A 19,942-nucleotide genomic window follows, 5' to 3' on the forward strand; every position below is an offset into this window, starting at 1 on the left:
AATTCTGCTACGTGGCCTCAGTAAAGGATGTTCCTGGCTTAAGCATTGCATAGCCAGTTAAAGTTTTGCAGTGAATGGAAACAGCACATGGAGGAGGGGAAAGAGCACACAATTTCTAGGGAGGAGAAGCACTGAAAATAATGATTAAGAGAAGTATTCCAACCTGCCTCTTGATCCCAGATATCTCAGGCTCCACTATATCTGAAAGGCTCAAAATTCTGAGTCCCTCAGATAATGTGAATGGGTACAAATCTCCCCAGCAAACAACGCTCCTTTTGTTCTAACAAAAAGGAAAATTCCCTAATAGTGAAAAATACCATCTAAAATCTTTCATTTTCTCATCATTCATAATTATAATGTACTTCTCTGAGGAAATCTGACTTAGAGGAAATTTGACTGCCTTCCATAAAAAATGATCCATGACACTACATTCATGCTTTATAAAGATATAAAAATAAAAATATGTAAGCATTTTTTTTTTCTTGACATCATTGCCAAAGTTTTGTCTTTTTTGTTAGATAATTTTGTCCACCATTATCTAGAAAAAGCCCGAGAACAGTTAATGACTTGCAGTGTAACACTGCAGGGTGGCCTGCACAGGTACTTCCATTGCTACAGCTGCTGGTGGTGACGTACCAGAAACACTGCGTTCAAGGACAGCCCTTTTCAAATAGTTCATAATTGCTCTTGGGGTGGAGGGGATGGCAGAGAAAAGTAGATGTATGTAATAACTCTTTCTTGTAAATGTTTTTTTAATCACTGAACCCTCCTCACTGGAAACCGAGTTGGTAGGAGCAGGAAAAAAGGATACTGGTGTCTCTTTATCTAGTCCCCACCTACGTAAAGCCCATTCAGACAGATCTGGGATCCCAATGAGCTAGTTCAGAACAGTTATCTCATAAGCAAGAACACGGGATTAATCTCAAAAAATCAGTGATTTGGTTCTCAAAGTAGCTTTTTAATGGCATAAAGTAAAATACGGTGTGAGGGCTACATTGAAGAAAAAGAAACAAAATGAGGACAGTATTTTGTGTAACTGAGTGAAGGTTGTCTGATTTTTAAAAGCGAGTTATCATGTACAAACAACCTTGGTTTTGGCATAGTTTATCCACAAAGCCTGTAAAGTGCATTTTCTTTAATGAAAAATTGTAGCAAGACCCAATGGGAACACTAAAGCTGAGGCAATCCCAAGATGTTCACAGATTCAAAGCAAAGGTATTTGGTGCTCAGCACTGGAGACAAGCACCAGAAGTTCCCAGACAGCTCCAATTCTGGCTCTGACAGACACTGGCAACCTTAATCCCTTGTTTTTGGGCATCACTTTCTCTATCTGTAACGATAACAAAACATTATGAAAACTGACTAATCCATCGTCCAAAGGCAGTCTCCACATGGTGGTAAAGATGGACACTTCCAACAGTAGCATGAAGGACGAGGTTTATCGAGTGTTACTGAAGAGCTATGTGACATTCAATTACATGTATCTGTCGAAAGACTTTTTTCAACCATGTTCTGACTTCTCAGAACTATTGCAGTCTGAACACTACACAGATCTATAAAATTTACAGGGTTCTTGTCCAGAAGCAGAAGTTCATTGCCACTGTGACCTTCTTGGGTGTTTTATTTAACCCTCCTAAAATTCATTCTCACTAGTATTTTAGCTATTAAAAAAAGAACCTAGAAAGCTACCAACATTCCTCTCTCTCACTCAGGGGCCATCCTGCTTAGTCTAAACCTGTCCCCAGCTGCAGCCATTTAGCCTGTTATCTTGATGGCAGGTCGATAACCCTAGTGTCATTCTGGTGACCACACAAAGTTTATTTAGATAAACTCAGAAGTTTATTTGCACTATAAACAGGGTATGATGAGAATCAACCAACCCCAGCAACCCACTCATTCTGTTTACGTAGCTATTGCTTCTGAAAAACAGAAGAGGAGACTAAAACCCTGTCAGGCATTCCTTTTCCATTTTGGTTTTTAAAGAGCCTCCTAATTCAGGGGGCCTTTTTTGTCCAGTTATGAAACCTTTCATTGTACTAGCACTCTGCTGTAGTTTTTTCTCTAGCAGAGCCACCCCTCTTCCATTTGAATTTTTGGACTGTGATGACCCTGATGTCTTTAAAGCTGTCGACACAGCACTGAAGAAATACAATGGAGACAGAGAAACTGGTAATCAATTTGCTCTATACATCGTGACGGAAGCCAAGAGAACTGTAAGTAGACTTTGAAAAAAAAAAAAAAAAGAAAAAAAAGAAGTTGGTCTTGTTTATGCCCTCTGATCCAGATTATCTCCATCTTGTTCATAAGAGAGCAAGCGCGACAGCAAAGTGTCTTCCAAAAATGTTTTAAAAAAAATAAAATAAATTACTTGCACAGTAAGATACTCATTACCATGACAAGCAGGGATGTATATTATGTTCTTATCAACAGAATTACATGTGCTGGTAAATTGCTTATTAATGCAAGGACTAAAGAACAGAAAATTTCTATCACTAATGCAATTTGTCTTATTAGTCCACTGTTTTCTCCTTTCTCTGTTGGGAATTCTACCCCGTTCCATCATCAGTAAGGTTTTCAGATCAGTGCGAAAACCACACTTCCTGAAAAAGCTGAATATTATCTTGACTTGGGAAGAGCTGGTATCACACATAAAAAGAATGACCTGATAAAATTTGTCAATACTCTGAATGAACTGTTTGTGAATATTACTTGATTGACAGGAGTCCTGAGTCACAGATCTATCTAAAAGCGTTAGGTGGTATTTTAGTCAAACAGGGTGACAGCTAAAATTACAGAAGAAAAAAAGAATGAAACATGATCCTTTGCCTGGAGTCCTTCTCTATAGCCTTAATCTAACAAAAGAGCATTTACCTCCAAGAGGCATACAAAGATGGTATTACCATAATAATGACAAGCATTACTTTACTTGAAAACAACATTAGCATTTTTCTCTACTGGATTGGATTTTCAGATGTAAAACACAAGAAAACCAGTGTCGGAGAGAATATTTTGCACTCCAAAATCACAAGGCACTTTTACCCAGATAGAAATTGACCTCAGAAAGGGGACACGAATTACTAATCGCCTTACAGTAAAATACCCACATCTCCTGGCATCTACCCTCTGGTTTTCCTGTTTTCAACCTGGGGAGATTTTAGCACGCAGTGACAAAGACTAAAATTTGGCAAACCCTTTATACAATTCATATTAAACAAAGGAATAGTCCCACCGTCTTCACTAAACTACACACATCCTTAAAAACAGTCAAATGCAAACATCTTTATATCAGAGCTGTAACACCACCTTCCTTTTGCTGATGTTCCCAAAGAACAGACATTAGTTTCAATATTTTATCTTAAACAATGTTCTATTTTTAAGAATACATATTTATTGCCATTGTTATCCATTTTCCCTTTTCCTAAATGATCAGAGGTGGAAATCAAGTATTACTTTGAATCGTTGATCTGACTATGATGTTGGGTAAAACACAGAGAAAAGGAATCTGCAACAGACATTTCCTCATATTCTATATTCTTTTTTAAAAAGAGTATAGATTTTACTCATCGTTAGTCTCACAATGTTGAATGCATTAATTAAATAGCTGGTTATTACATATTCATGTACATTCATTATTGATAACGTAATAAAACATAAAAGCTGACTGGTGAAAGACTGAACCTGCCCCAGTTAAAGGCATAGCTGTTCATAATAACAATGAAATAAACCAGCAACAAATAACACACAGAAACAATGGCTTTTCTCACCTATTTTGTTTACTCATTGAGCTGATTTATTGCAGATTTAGAACACCCTCACAGAGAACAGAATTTGTCTCTTTTAAAATCCACATCACAGATAGTATAATCTGACACAGCTCCATAAATGTCAATTTATACCTGCTGAGGATTAAGTCCATTATATTTTTAGAGATCCTTTCATCCTGTTTTACAACCTGCAACCACTACATCAGGAACCTCTACACACCTCTTCTTAGTTGTAGCAATACACAACAGGAATTGAGAGAAGACAGAATATAATTCTGTGTCTACACCTGCATAAATCCACTATATTCCACCCACGCCAGCTCAGCTTCACTTTCTCGGTACTGCTAAGGCACGAATTATCATTTAATTCTCCCAGCAGTATCACTGGAGGATAACCAGTGCTAAAGTACAGCAGCTGCCTGGGTTTGTATTTGAAAAGGCACATTGGCAGAGTGGTTTTAGTGGCTGCAAAAGGTTAGTAACTTCTGTCTTTATATCTCCTCTAAAGCATGAACCACAAACCTTGCAGGGTGTTAATGCTACGGGTAGGCACAGGCTCACTGCTCAGTTTACAGCAAGGAGAAAATGCCCCCTACTGATTTACCAACATCAGAAACACTTCCACTGGCCAGGCCAAGCTTTGCTCAGTACTTTGTATTTCAACTTCTGGGATTCCTGGGGCTACCCTCACGAGCAGCTCAGCCTTCAACACCTATAGGAGAAGCACAGGCACCGCCAAAGGCTGTCTCCAGAGCGTATGCCCTCCTCGCCCCTTTCCCCGGAGTAGGCAGCACAGTTTAAGTTCCCTGTTACCACAGGGTAAAGGCAGTTTGGGCGCTGCCAGGCTGCCTGAGGGTTGTTGGCTGCTCTTTCTGGCTGCCAGTACAGTTGCACAGAAAGAAAGTAGACAGATCTGGGAGGAGGCCAAGAGTGAGGGTGAGGGAGTCAGACTGGAGCACAGTCCAAACTGGTAATTCCACTAACTATCCAAGCAGCAACACAAATTTGCTTATGTGGAGTACATTTGAATGAGAGTATAAAACCTAACCACTTCTTTCTGGTCTAAAACCCCTTGGTACTACACGTTAAAATTAAGGTAGTTGAGCATATTGTATCTATTGTGTCAACATACTGTAATTGTAGGTAAGGGCTCAGTAATAGAATTAGATAAGTTAATTATTGAACTACCAAGGTTTGGGAGACCTTGCACGGAGAACAGCAGCTAATCTGAAACCATACTATAAAACAGAAGGTAACCAATAGATCGTACTTGCCTTTTGAAGCTCTTATCTCTTCACTTGATTTATTACTATGTAAATGATGACATGCGTATTGTTTTTATCCAGGCAGGTCCTGATACACAATTCCATGTGAAATACAAAATACAAGAAACCACTTGTGCCACTGAGGAAAACAAACTCTGGCAAGACTGTGATTACAAAGTACCTGCAGAGGCTGTAAGTATCTGTCCTCTTTAAAAGTTCCCTATACAGAAACATCAGCATAATGACCAGCACTACAGCTGCCTGGGGAAAAATACAGTAAAGAATTTAACTTTTTTAGCTGTGTTGCTTTTGAGAGCTTATAGCACTAAAGTTCAGTACAGAAATGTTTACAACTCTAAAGTTAACCATTACAACTGTGAGTTTACCATTAGAATCCTGAATATGTGCAGGAGGGAACATTTCAGCGCTTCAATATGAAGGTTCACAATAAACTCAACATAAGATACATGCACTGTGAGAGTGCGAGGGCTGTAAAACTTTCTGTTAATTCTGTATAATGGAAACTTCCACAACCAAATGGACTCCAGATCTGCACCAGCAAAAATACTGACGTGGAAGCCGCCATGGCACAAAATTTAACATGCAGGCTTCTAGCAGTGCAAAGCATGTCTGGCTCATGCTACTAAAAAGCAGGGATTGGAGGTACAGCTGGGGCACACACAGCACGCAGGAACACTGCGCCTTTCCAGTGGAAGTCACTGTCATTTCACACAGTACACAGTGCAAGGAAAGGGATGACGGTGATAATATCATTTGAATCAACGTGAAACACCATTGTCATTGCTGCATATCTTGTACTAGTAGAGAGGAAATCAGGTAAATACACAATTTATACAGACTGTATTTATGAGGATGTGTTAATTTCCATTATTCTGACTGTAAATTCTTTAGATATTTAACAAGCATCACTCACGACACAAAGCAATCTTTCAAATTATCTGCTCAGTTCATCCCCTACTCTCCTCACAATCAACAAAACAATTCATTTTACAGTAACAAACCAGCAAATTAAACTTTACTACAAATGTACATGCGAACTTGTTCCCCTAACTTAATTTGCAACTGTCAACTTTGTCCAATAGCTAGAGGAACACACAGCACTGTATTTTTCTTCAGCAAGTTTGAGACAAATGTTGTCATATGTTTTTGCAGAGAACAGGAGAATGCACAGCTCAAGTTCACATGAGTAATGATGAAAATACAAGTAATGTTTCTCAAGAGTGCAGAATTTTTCCAGGTATGTAACTATTTGGGGCAGCATTCAACAAGTATGTTGACAAATAAGAATGGGAAAAATACAATATGGAGACTTTGAGGTAATTTTAAAGGTAGGAGCTCATTATCATTCTATTCAGACATATTTATAGATATATATCTTCCATAAGCAACTACATGTTTAAGCTAAAATTTTTCTTCACTGTTATACATATATAAGTTAAGTCAGTGAAGCACTGGCAGTTTCTATCTGGGGTAATGAAAACCTGCACACACATGTGTATTAATTTCCTTCAAATACTGGAATTATACCAAGTTAAAATGACTTTGCTTAAGACCAAAAGCATATCAGTAACTTACAGACTTACACTTAAATTTTCTGTCTTTACTTATTCACTTATAAAATTTTGCCAGAAATTATTAGAAAAAAAACTTTATATTATTCCTTAATTTTCTCCAAACTAAAAATTACTAAATTATTTCTGCTAAAGTTTACTAAAAACATATATTTACTCCCAACCAAAAAATGAACAAAAAAAAATTTCATCTACAAAAGAAAAATCTAGCAGGGATGTAATTATGTAAGAGAGACAGTGATATCTTTTAGACCTTAACAATAAGCAGTACTATGTTTCTTGCCTGTAAGATATTCATATATGACTATTATGTTCACACAGTAATTTCCTTTATTAGAAAGAGATCACATTGTTTTAAAGCTTTGCAACTGAGATCTCTATGTGCCTATGCCTACCGTTCATGTAAGACATATTCAAACTAGTTTTAAAATATCCGTCTAACAGGCAGCAGGGAGCTAAGTCCATATTAACTATAGAAATGTTTACCATGATTTCTGAGATGTTTGGCATCTTCTCTTTGGTTTTTGTTCTAGTTATCTTGTTTAAAGCTTAAATGGCTATACCTGCAGCCAGTGTCGTTCTAGGAACTGCAGTACACGCAAACTCCATATTCCGCTACTGAACAAACACTGCTTGGTGTGGACACATTTGCAGGGCAATGGTGACATCTAGTTGCCAGTAAAGGGTGTGTGAATCACGCAGAGAATGCATGGGAAATTTGCATTCGAATCTTTGCTTAGAATGCAAAAGAAAATACATAAATTAAATGAATCATGTATTCAGCCTAAGCAGCTCATCTCTTCTTACCAAGTTCCAGCAACTCTGAAAAAAGAATACGCCATTGTTCAGCACTTATGAAAATGCTGAGACCACAGTCAGTTTAGAACTGGGTGTATTGTTGTTTTATTATCTCCTTTGCGATTACTCCCTGAAAACATGGTCACATTTTTCTGTAACATGTATGTATTTGTCATTACTGACTCAAAATAAGTAATGCTAGAAATACAAAGGGCCAGACTTTGTTCAAGCACCCCTTGGAGAGCTAAGACTAAATAGTATTGCTTACACTGCAATATTGCAAAGGTACAGAGGAGCCAAATCAAGTCCAAAGGATTCAAACATAAAGAGTGAACCAATAGACCCTCACTGGTGAGGGACTTCCCCACACATTAGGTACCATACAGTTCAGCCTTCTTGGTGGAACAGTTTGATCACACTGACCCTGGACTGGTCTCCTGGCTGGTGCAAGCTGGCAGAACTCCACTAAAGCCAGTTTATGCCAGCTGAGCATCAGGCACACAAATTTTACTTCAATACCACAGAGACCACATATTGTCCCACTTTCATTCTCAAGCTCACTGAATCATGAAATTAATTTATGTACTGAACTATAAAATTAATTTATGAAAATCCAATCCATGATTACTAGAAAGGAAGGAGAGTTAATAGGATTAGTAGTAAGAAACAGAAGTTTGAGCATCCCCATCAAGCTTGTCTATCCACAGTCAGTCCAGTTGGTTAAGCCTGACAGTAATACCAAGTGCTAACTGGCAGCCAAAGTGAGTAGCAGGGGGAGTTCAAACACCACCACAGTGGAATAGTCCAACCACAGTCCCTAAGGAGCTCACAGTCAGGGTAGTTCACACATGTGAGCCAAAACACTCCTGCCAAAGTCCCCATCCTGAAACACGGTGAAGACAGTAAGCAGCTGCACACAGTGGGTGAGCTTTGAAGAATCTGAAGAACATCTCCTTAGCTGTAACCTCCACTGGTTCTTCCCTGACTGAATTGGTGATGACCCTCCCTTAATGGTGTTAAAACTACATGTAAGGTTTTTCAGAGATTCAATGACTCCTGAACTCAATCACTTCTCTGAACAAAGTTTGCTGTTGAAGCCACGCCTGGATCCTAATGCCATGGATGGCCCCTACCACCGCAAACCACAGCATGTTTCTAAATACAATTAATGTCTTTGCAGGCCCTGAAACTGAACTGTGGGGTTTGCTGGTCACTCCAATTAAAAGCAGGACTGGATCTTGCTCATTGAGCCTTTTCTCTCATTCCCAGATATGAAAAATTAAAACCTGAGGCTGTTTTGCATTAAGCCATATTTTTGTTTGTTTCTTTCTTTCTTTTCCAGCTACGCCAAAGATAACACTTACTGAGGCTGCATGTCTTGGATGCTTTCATCCTATATCAAGTGACAGTTCAGAAGTGTCAGAAATTCTGAAACAAGCCATTGAAAATTTTAACAAGCACAGTGCTGAACCCACCCTTTTTAAGCTTGTGGAAATAATAGATGCTAAAAGACAGGTTTGTGTATGATTTTTCTTTTCTCTCCATTTATAAGGAATCATAAACACTTACCTACTGGATTTTCAGACCTGTCAAGTTTACAAACTGATAGTAAAGATATTTTTTCTTTATCTGCAGTTGCACCTAACCAGTGTTTAACACCAGTTTATTTTCATTCACTGCCAACATAGCCATCTTCTGTCATCTCAGATGCTCTCGGGTATTCCACTTGGCCTCTCCCTGAAGCTCCAGCAGGAGCAGATCTCTCCTAGGTTCTGTGCCAAAACTGACAGCCTGCACAGATGTCTCACACACTCTACAGCCTCTCAAACAGCAGCAGGCACCTATGTTCTTGCAATACAATAGGACCCATATGCCGGCAGCTGCTTTACACCATAGGACGGGTAAACCCTATATATGAAAAATTAGTAAGAAAAATAAAAAGCCAGGCACTTGGTGAAAGATTTCTGCACACAGGAATATCTGCTTTGCAAGAAATGGCTGCTCAGGTCGCAGAAATTACATGTCATCTGGTATTCCACGCAACAATTATTTCTCTGTGAAAGGCTCTCCTAGAGATTGTTGTGGCATTGCTAGAAAGTAAAGTTTCTTATTTGTTTTTTAACTAGTATGTAACCCGACACCAAATACAGATGCTTTTCTTTGAATGTGCATGTATTTATTTAGCCAAAAAGTATCTTCTGGTCTCATGTCAATTTGACCCGTGATTTAATTCAGACTGTTCTCTCTCTCTTTACTGACGGCAATGATCTTAGCCAAAAGACAAGCTCGCACAACATTTAAGACACATTACAAAAATGTCATGGACAAAATGCAATCCAGCGGCTGGAAAAAGAGCCATCACGTCACTTCTGGCCAACAGAGACTAGTCAGAGCCCTCCACTTTAATTGTTCTGGCATGGAAAGTTCCTGTATTTTATTATTTCTCCTTTTTAATCCAATGCTACCTGACCCAACACTGTGACATGGAGAAATTTCATGGGTGAGAAGCAGTAGCCACAGTGAGGAAAACTTGAATGGCTTCCTGGAGAGAAAATGAAAAAAAAGTCACAAATCTGGACAAAACAGCAGGCGGGGAAAGGTAAAGCCCAAGGCAGGCGCAGTTATAGGGAGATTAAAAATGCAGGTCACTCAGTAACAAATGATGCCAGCAGTACAATGTCACATTACTCAGATACTGTTATACTATGTCCCACGCTCAGGAACGCAGGACTTGCCGAGCTGTATTAGTGTAGTCATCTATTTAGACCAGCTTCCTGTCACTGGAGTAATAAGTAACAGATACTTGGGAGGAAAGGGCAAGAAACCAGACATTATAAGGCTCCAGGATTGCCAGGAGAAGGGGAATCCAAATACAAATTGCACTTCTAATACATGCATAAATTAGTTTTCTTTTTGTATCACAAGGACAAGATTTTTTTGCTGTCCATGAATACTCTGTGGCTCAATGATTGCAATGTGATTTGATGGATGGAAGAGTAGTTTTCCTTTCTTTGCTAATCACATTTAACAGTTTAACTTCCAAGTTTGTATTGGTTTAAATAATGTATCTCTGAAATATCTGTTCCAGGTGGTAGCTGGATGGAATTATGTAATTAAATACGAAATCAAGGAGACTAATTGCTCCAAAGATCAATTTCAAGATTTAACTCCAGAGTGCAAAATCATTTCTAGTGGTGTAAGTAATCTTCAAAATCTGTTTATCAAGAAAATATCATATTAGCAAATAATCACTGAGATTTGACTCAAGAAAATACTATAGTCTTGCTTCACTTTGTGAATGAAGTTTAAATCCAGGCTTACAGATAACTGTCTATTTATGCAATTAGAACATCCATGTCTTCTCCTAAATCAGAGACGAAGACAACTACTGAAATGTTTACAGATTACTGTATAGAATCTAAACAGTCTCACCTGAATAATAAACCCCTTGAGAAGTTCCTATCCAGATATTCAAGGAATTACTCAGGTACAACCCAAAAAGTGATAAGTAAAATTAGTACCATTTTCCCAGCTTAAGACATATTTTCTAAGAAAAGTTAGTACCTGAATTATTACTTAACCTCTACCACAGTCCAAATAAGAGAGCTTCAAAATAAATTTATTAACAAACATACATACTCTAGCTAAACAGTGCTGCAAAACCAGGTACTTCCTCGGCTTCTCTGACCTGGAACAGAATTAACTGCAGCAAAAATAGAGGGTTTTTTTCTCAACCAGCCTCCCTGAACCAGCTCACCAGGGGGTCAGACAAATGCTTCTGCGAATATAAGGTAGAGGGCAGGAAAACAGAGTCATAACGAACAGTGGTGGCAAATGGGAGGGGAAGAACCACGGAAGTCCTAACTCACACCTGTTCCAGCTGCTGTGGAAGTACGCTCTTGAGTGTGACATTCAAGAGCCTCTCTTTTCAAAAATTACTCCTTGGATGTCTCAATAATTTTTCAGGATGTTTCAGAAAGATTGATAAAAAAAGGAAAGAATGACAACACTGTGGTAACAATGGGAGAGTGAGAATCAAGACTAGCTGAAGCAAATATCTATTACTCACACTCGCCCTTAAGCCTTAAGCTCATTGAGATACTGCTGTGATCACACAGGCTTTGTGGGATTGGATCTCTAACACTCATCCCCTGAAATATTAAGCAGCCTTGCTACTGCTTGTTCATTGACAGATATTATTGGAATATGATGTTTCAATAATATTCCATAATTAGAAAGACCAAATTCCACAGAAGTTGTTTGGTACCTTTATTCAGCTCTGTACTATTCATTTTGAAATGGAAGACCAGAACTGCACCCTGTATTCAACAGGCATGTGAACCACAGAGCTACAGTGGGACATAAAGTCATCCTCTCTAACCTGGACAACAAGCCTTGACGTTATTTTTTTATTACTTTTCCTAAACCACTACTAAGCAGATTTTTTTATGGATGACGTTTTCAAGTACCTGTCATAGTCCTAAGATGTTGATCTTGAATTGTAACAGTCTTCCTTCTTATTCTACAGTTGATTTGTTTCTTTTAGATCCTTTGATAAGGCACTTCACTGAAACCTTTCTGAAAATCTATGCATACTTTATCAACAGGTCTCTTTACCCGCTTTTGTTGAATGCTTTTGAAGAACTTAGACAAACCTGCAAAATACATCTTCTGTTTACAGCAAAAACCCCAGTCCCTCCTTGATGTATTCACGCCCCCTAGTTCTCTCCTTATTACCATTTCTAATCCTTGAATGGTACAGACATCAGTTTTATGGGTCTATAACCCTTTTAAAACAGAACAGGATCAACATCTGCCTTGTTCCAGCCCTAAGATATCAAGGCAATTCTAAGTCTTCTACCACAGCTCCTTTAGAACACCTGAGTAAATACAAGAGATTCAGTAACGTTTGATTTGTTAATTGCATAATCTTCTTTTCGGTCTTCACAGTTTGAGACAGAAATTCCAGTGAGTTCTCCATAAAATAGGATTCTGGCTTATAAACCTATTTCCTTCTGTAATGAACACATACAAATAGTTCATTTAGCTTCTTTTTTATGGTTTTATTTTCTCTGAGTGATCCTTTTGATCCCTGATCATTTATTGGCTCTGCAGATGGTCTCTCAGGTGTCTTGCTCCCAGTATATTGAAGGAAGGAAGGAAGGAATTATGTAGTATGCTTGACTTATTCTGTTAGCAGGAAGGTATTAGGATGTGAGCTAGTTCATTATTTCTAAATAATAAGAAGTTGTTTTGGGTTTTTTACTCAAGCGTGTAGGTAAATGTGATGCCAAAGCATTTCAAAATCTTCAAGCGGAGATCGTAGATACTGCAAGCCAATGCAAGCTTCCAGGTACGTCATAGGCACTATCAATTTTAAAAGTTCTGCAATTTTCAATGTTTTTTTTACAGCTGTAAAAAAAAGACAAAATAAAAATGCAAAAGATGAAAAGAGATAATAACAAGATAAAGTAATTTTTCTGGGACAAAAAAAGCACTGCCTCTTAATGAAACATTACCACAGATTTTTTTCAGTTCCTACAGGTGTTTCACAAGCAGCTGAAAGTTACATTTTATCATTTGTATACTGCCCTATTTCTGTGACATGGAGCAGGTTACTGACTCTCTTTTGGAGATTAACAGATACAAAGCCAAAGAGTATAACTGTCTGACAAAAAGTCATTCCTTTTCCACCACAATGATGAGCAAGTTAAAATCCCATTGGTTAAATAAGTAACTTCTAACTTTCCAAAGAGCTCCAATGCCTTCTTTTAAAGGCAAAGGAGCTGAGGACTTTTAAGATTTTGTCCCAAATTGGTATGTTAGAGGCTTTCTTTTTTCCCCATTAAATAAATTATTTAGAATTTATAATTTTATTACAGTCAAACTCCCAAATTGTTACTTTTTCCTCCAGCCATCTATTTAGACGCTGACTATCACAGCTCCGGAGCTTTAGAACAGAGAGTACAGTGCTAATCCACGTAGTAAGTGCATGCTGTATTCTCACCCATTCAGACTTGCTTTTCTTCAGGAAATCATAATGATATTCTTCAGCTCACTCATTCATTGGCAGTAACATGAACCTCTTGTTTCACCTGATTCAGGTCCTTCCAAATGTGCAGATGTTCCCTCTCTTTATTTGCTAGCTCCCGACAACTGGTACACACAATTCTCGTTCCTGTGAGAAAACTGCTGTTAAGTGTCCAATGCGACACTAGGTGCTGATCCAACGCTCTTGTAGATAACGAAGATATGATAATGCCTATCATATAAAACTCAAAGACATTTTGGTTTCATTTGATAGACCCAAATACATAGCGTTCCAGAAGGCAGTGATTTATAACTGTTTTTCACAGCTTTTATCTACGTTGAATCCTTAGATGTGAAATCTGTTGGTTTCTTTCAGTCGACGAGACAGTAATTCCTGCCACTCACACGGGTTGTCCAAAGACTATCCCAAAAGACAGTCCAGAACTGAAGGAACTACTGAAGGTTTCTATGGAGAAGTATAATTCAGAGAGCAACGATGATTTCTACTATAAAGGTGGAGAAATAGAAACGGCAACAGTTCAGGTTGGGATATACCAGAGAGATGAGGAACAGACAAGGCAGTGTTATTGGTCTGAGTTGAATGTTATCTAAAGTTTGTATTTAGATCTGAAATAATGTTTTTCTCTAAGTCTTGATACATGTGGTAACTGAAATATCCATGCAATATTTCTTGCAAAATTTCATCCATCTTGGTTTACATTCAGAAGTTATTTTAAAATCTCCCATCTCTTCGTTTTTTATTTTCCTTAAAACAACATTCTTTTAAAAGCATGTGAAAAAGGCTGACTTAGGGTATCTAATTTCTGTATATCTACCCCACTTTTTACCAGCCTTTGTAAAATGCCTTAGACTTTTAAAGTAGCAGAGTAGGAACTACTCACTTGATTTACCACCAACACTTTGTATGTTACATTAAGCACTATCCACCCTACAGCAGCTGCAAGCTCCAAGAGATGGGGCTTCTCAATTTCCCTTAGTAATCTGTTGATTTACATACAGACTCTGCTGCTGAGAATACTGCAGCTAGATTCACAAGAAAACATCTGTGCATAACTTAATATTTACAGATAAATACAGCTGGATAAAGAAGAACAAGGAATCAAGAGGATAATATTGTCAGCATTTGCATTTGCCTTGTTTACTGTCCCAATATATCAAACCAGAAATTCAGGACAGAACTGAAGATAAGACAGTGGAGTAGTTCAGAAAATGTCAACAGCTTCTCCTGAGCATGAGGGGTACCGCTGGAGAAGCACTAAAAGCACACCACAGTTTTTCTGAAGAGCTCATGTTAGCTTACTATCTGTGCTTTTGCTTCTTTTAAGCCTTTTTAGTTCTTTGTCACTTTTCATATCAAGATTGATATTAGCATGCATACATTTTAGAAATAGACTTAAAAAAGAGAATTTCATGTTTTGCCTGCTGTCTCTGAGACAAGATATATTATCTTGGGCTCTGTAAAAATTACTAAGAGAACTCGTACCAGGCACATTCTTGAACCCATGCAGTTTCTCTCCTTAATGCATTTGGCAAATATGTTCATTTTCAACAGAGCCTGTTCACCACACACTTCATTTTACTCCCATTCCACTTTTCTTACATCATATTTGGCTCTCTATAGAGGTATCTCTAATGATTTCATTTGTTATTAATGAAATTAGTACAGGCATCCAACAAAACAAAGCCAAAACTGTGGGCCTGATATTATTCTGACCTTTCCGTTTCCTTCAATTTCAATGCTGGAATTTTTGAGAATGGAAACTGGAGTAAATGAGTAAGTTGATTAGCAGCAGATAGGTTTGCTGCCAAATATTTTCATATTGTTCTCAACATATGTTGTCCCAATGGTCAGGACTTGTAGAATATATGTAGTATAAGCTTGTAGAAAAACATCTTTCCTGTGAACCCTTTTCAATAAAATGCCTTTACCACAGGAAGGCCTTCTTGCTAATTTTTCAGGTGGTTGCAGGACAAAACTACCATTTAACTTTTCCAGTGTGGAAGACAAACTGCTCAAAGAAAGAGTTCGAAAAATTTAATGAAGACTGTGAAGCCGCATCAGACAGTGTAAGTAGTGATGATGTTGCCAACTATAATGTTCCTAATGGACAAAGTCATTTGCACCTGAAATCGTAAGCACTTAAGTAAAATCCCATCCTGAGTTCTGTTACCTCTTTCAGTAAACTTTTGTTTCAAAAAGAAGGACACCTTTCACTGATTGTAAGCTGAGCCAGTGGCAATGGCAGTAAAACATGAAACTTAAACTGAGTCACTCCAACTGCAGGATCAGTGCTCACTGCAAAGTGAAAGGAACCTTCTTCTGATAGTAATGAACCAAAGACAGGAGGGGAGGAGGCTGCTGTGAAATTAAATAGCTGCAGTACTCCTGACTCTGTGGACTTGCAGCTAAGGAAAACATGAGACTGGAGTGTTACTGGTGTGCAAAGGAATCATGTTTCTGGAGTGCATGCTGCTGATATCACGAAAATGTGTTCAAGAACCTGGAAAATAATGCTGATAGGGCCAGAAACCATTGGCAACAAAGTTGGTTGGGAAGGAGAGGCTTTATTTCCGCTGTCTTTTCCCAACATATGAACACTGCTTACACGTGAGATTTTAAAATGTTAGTGCAGCAGGCACCGAGTAGCAAAAAAACCCCACTTTTCTCTTTCAGTTTCACAATTTTCAGTAGGAGAAATACCATCAACAAACAATATTTGTTAGGAATATCACAAAGATTAAATAGTTAGTGCTCCAAAAGTGCTGGAGATGAAAAATCCATTTTTTTCAAGATCCAATCTACAGTCCAAAGTGTTCATATAGGCATACTCTAACACTGAAAAGCTAAGCAGTGATACGTTCCAATACAGAACTCTTCATCACTAAGATGGATTTCATAGATACTTGGGTTCCAAACATATTTGCATTTTAAAGTATTATTTTTAAAAAATAATAATTTTTCATGGACAACTCTCTTCCTTTGTGCCTAATGTTTTGTTGCCTTAAACATGTTGATTTTTATTTTGTCAACAGGCACCATTGCCATGTGAAGCACAAATTCACGTGATCCCATGGGAGAACAAAATCTTTCCCCAGGTTAACTGCTCTAAAGAACGGTCAATGGTATGATTCCTCTTCATTACCCATCATCATAAGTAGAGCACAGAACAAAGGCAGTTATTAAATTCTTTATCCATTCCAAATTATCCCGTATTTCACACCAAAAATACAGGAACACATAGTTCTTTTAACAACCTCAGTAATGCCCACTCCTCCCTCTCACCCTCTAACCTCAGCAACCTGTTGTATCGAAGGTGTAACACCACCAGGTGAGACAGTGGACAACACGGTGATTACAGAAGTACAAAGGCAACAGGACAGAGAGAACATTCTGCCTGTTGACTGCTCCTTTGCCTTATCAGTTAAGCTCTGAAGTATCAAGCCACATCAGCTCATTTGAATTACTGTTCACAGTAGGTTTAAAAATTGAGACAAAAAATGTATTTGGTAATGCAATAATTACAGCCCACAGATTTCAAAAGCATCTGTGAATCTTTTCATATCTAGTAGAGTAACAAATCTCCTGCCACAAGTTGTCAATCTCTGCAGGAAGATTTTCAGTTTCCTTCCTGCTCAGCTCCACTATTAACTAGACCTGAACATGGGTCAGTTTGAAAATTTCAGAATGGCATATAAAACTTTCTTATTATCAGAACTTTTTTGATTCAGATGATTGCAGGTTTTTTAATAAATGCAGGGACTCCCATGCTCCCCAAAGAAGAAGAGAAAATACACTGATTAAAGTGAGAGTGATAAACCTGCACTCATAATCAATAACTTCACTGTGTTCAGCACCTTCATAACAATCTATTAATCCATTATGAATCAAGTAATAAAAGTCTCTACTCTTTGTTTTCACTACAATATTGTATTCACATCAACTTTTTAAATTTAGCTCCATCCCAAACAACTCTGTGTTGCAGCAAGATAATGATCAGACACTTTGGTGGACAGAAATTAAACCCATGTTGGATGCTGACTGTTTACCACACATTCAGTCTTCCAGTTAAACAGCAACGGGGGATAGAGGTTACTCAATAACAACTGAATGTTTCACCCTCTCAGCTTGAACCTATATGTGTTGTTTCTAAGCAGCCTTATGAAATGAGTATGTAAAATCTAGAAACAAAAAACTGAATAGCTACATTTCATATACTAAACGATGCAGACCTCTTGTACATTCTGGTATTGAGAGTACCCAGAGATGTGTTAGCCTTTGGCATAAATTGGTTTTATACATCAGAGTATTATATTCTAACAATCACAGAGACATTTAGTCCTAGAAGTCAACTGTATTGTTCATAAATTAAAACCAGTACATGTTTTCCTCTCTATAATATAATTTCCATGTTAAACTGGCAGAATTTCAGTGATATATAAATTGTTCTTTAACATATAACTGCTAAAATACTCTGGAGTTATTTGGCTAAAATATGGCTATTATTGCACTGTTTTTAGGCTGTACTTGTAAGAAGGCCTCCTGGATTCACACCTTTCCGAAGCTTTGCTATAGTAGACCAGCCAAATGAAATTTCATGCTCCAATAAAAATGAAGAAGAAATGCAAAGACCTGGCAAAGAAACGAGAAAAGATGGTGGACAGGAACCAGAAGGTGAAGGTGAACCTGAGCATAAACACGGGCATAAACATGACCATAAACACAGGCATAAACATGACCATAAACACAGGCATAAACATGGGCATAAACATGACCATAAACACGAGCATAAACACGAGCATGGACATAAAAAGGATCATGAGTCTAACAAAAGGCATAGACATGAAATTGGTTGTGGGCACAGAAGTGGCCATGGGTGTGGGCATAAAAAACACAGTAAAAATGGTAAACACAAACATCCAAAACTCAGCTCTTCTGAGGAGTCTGATGAAAAGGTTTTTAATCAAAACGAAACCTTCCCATCATCCAGTCCTGAAACTGCAGCAGAGCTAGTTAACCCAGGGGTTGCAAGAAAGGAAACCAGTATACCTGCAGAAGCACTAATTCTTCATGATACTTCTTTATCTAATGTGTTGCCTGATCACACAGAATCTCCTCAACCCAGGTGTCCTGGAAGACCATGGAAACAAATTATGGACCTTCCAGCTCCTTCTAGCTTTCCCAGGGAATTCACCAATGAGGATCTCTTGCCTTCCTCAGCAGAAAACATGAATCCAGCAACAGAAGATGCAACACCTCCCCAAATTGAAGAGAAAGACCTTGATCTTGCAGATGCTTTGCTATAATTCAAACATTGTAGGATCCTTTTCAGAAATTATACATAGGAAAATAAGAAAAATACTGCCTTTTGAAATTTATAAAATATGAAGAGGCAAAAGCTCCTATTCTGTTAGTAAGACATTCAAGCAGGTCACGTCACCAGCACTTCTGTGGACCTAAGACAATATACAGCAATACTCTGTATTTGCATATATTTGCAAAGATGTAAATCAGGAAATGGCACCAGTGATTCAGAACCAGCCTGGCAAAGGGACCAGGCAAGTCAATAGCCTTCTGCTGCAGAAGTTGAAATTTTATCTCCTCTGCCTCAAGCTGCTATAAGCACAGACTGAATCACTGCATCAAATCCCACTGTATGACGTTTAAAACAATGGCACAAAGAATTCTGCAGATTACATGAAGAATCTCAACCAAATATGGGTAAGATAAAAGCAGGCCAATACAGAGCAAGGATGCCTTTCTTAGATAGCTGAAATAGTATTTCTTTAATTTACTGGAGTGAATCTTTTAAAGAACAAAATAAAACAAAGAAACCTGGTTTACTATCTATTTCTTTAAACAAATTAATATTACCACCAGTCTACCACTAGCAGGCTGTTCGGCTGAATGAGATAACAAGGACAGTTGAGAGAATCCTAAATAAGGCAGCTTTATTATTCCCTGTACGTATTATGCTAACTACGCAGTAGAGGCACTACAATTAACAGATTTACATGTGGCAGAGGTGCACAAATATTACAGATCAGATAACCAAATTGCAAACACTTGAGTTACCTAAAATTTGCCTACCTTCTTCCATTATTAGGTTGTGCATAGCTTAGAGACTGGACTGAATTTTCTGTTCTGGGTATCTACCAAAGGTCGAGTTTTCGGTGGGATATATTAGTTAAAAAGCACCAAATATTTCGCAAATTAAAATATGTTTTCCCTCTGTATGGATCCAATAACTCATTCATCTGAAAAAACACCCAGCAATAAATAAATACTTTAATGCCAGATCAGTTCACCAGTTTGAACCACTAACTGCCATAAAAAGTTACTGAAAGGGTAAGGTGCTACGAACAGTAATAATTCACCGATCTTGCTCTAAAAGACCACATTGCTTGAAACCACAATGCGAGTATCCTCCAACACTGCTGCAGAGACAGAGGGGATATTCTCTGAAATTGTTCA

At 38.0% G+C, this 19,942-nt stretch overlaps 1 protein-coding gene across 1 annotated transcript; it reads left to right on the top strand.

Annotated features, from left to right (window-relative positions):
• The first annotated feature begins 1,975 nt into the window (after positions 1–1,975).
• On the top strand, positions 1,976–18,774 carry LOC104460394 (T-kininogen 2-like). Its single transcript, XM_010079658.1, has 10 exons — positions 1,976–2,213; positions 5,111–5,221; positions 6,203–6,287; positions 8,762–8,934; positions 10,508–10,615; positions 12,691–12,772; positions 13,826–13,992; positions 15,430–15,537; positions 16,504–16,593; positions 17,989–18,774. The coding sequence occupies exons 1-10, from the start codon at positions 2,019–2,021 to the stop codon at positions 18,772–18,774; spliced, it is 1,905 nt and encodes a 634-aa protein (XP_010077960.1). The 5' UTR covers positions 1,976–2,018.
• The last annotated feature ends 1,168 nt before the right edge of the window (positions 18,775–19,942 follow it).

Source organism: Pterocles gutturalis, unplaced genomic scaffold (genome assembly GCF_000699245.1).
Source record: "Pterocles gutturalis isolate BGI_N339 unplaced genomic scaffold, ASM69924v1 scaffold15984, whole genome shotgun sequence".
NCBI classification, from domain to species: domain Eukaryota; kingdom Metazoa; phylum Chordata; class Aves; order Pterocliformes; family Pteroclidae; genus Pterocles; species Pterocles gutturalis.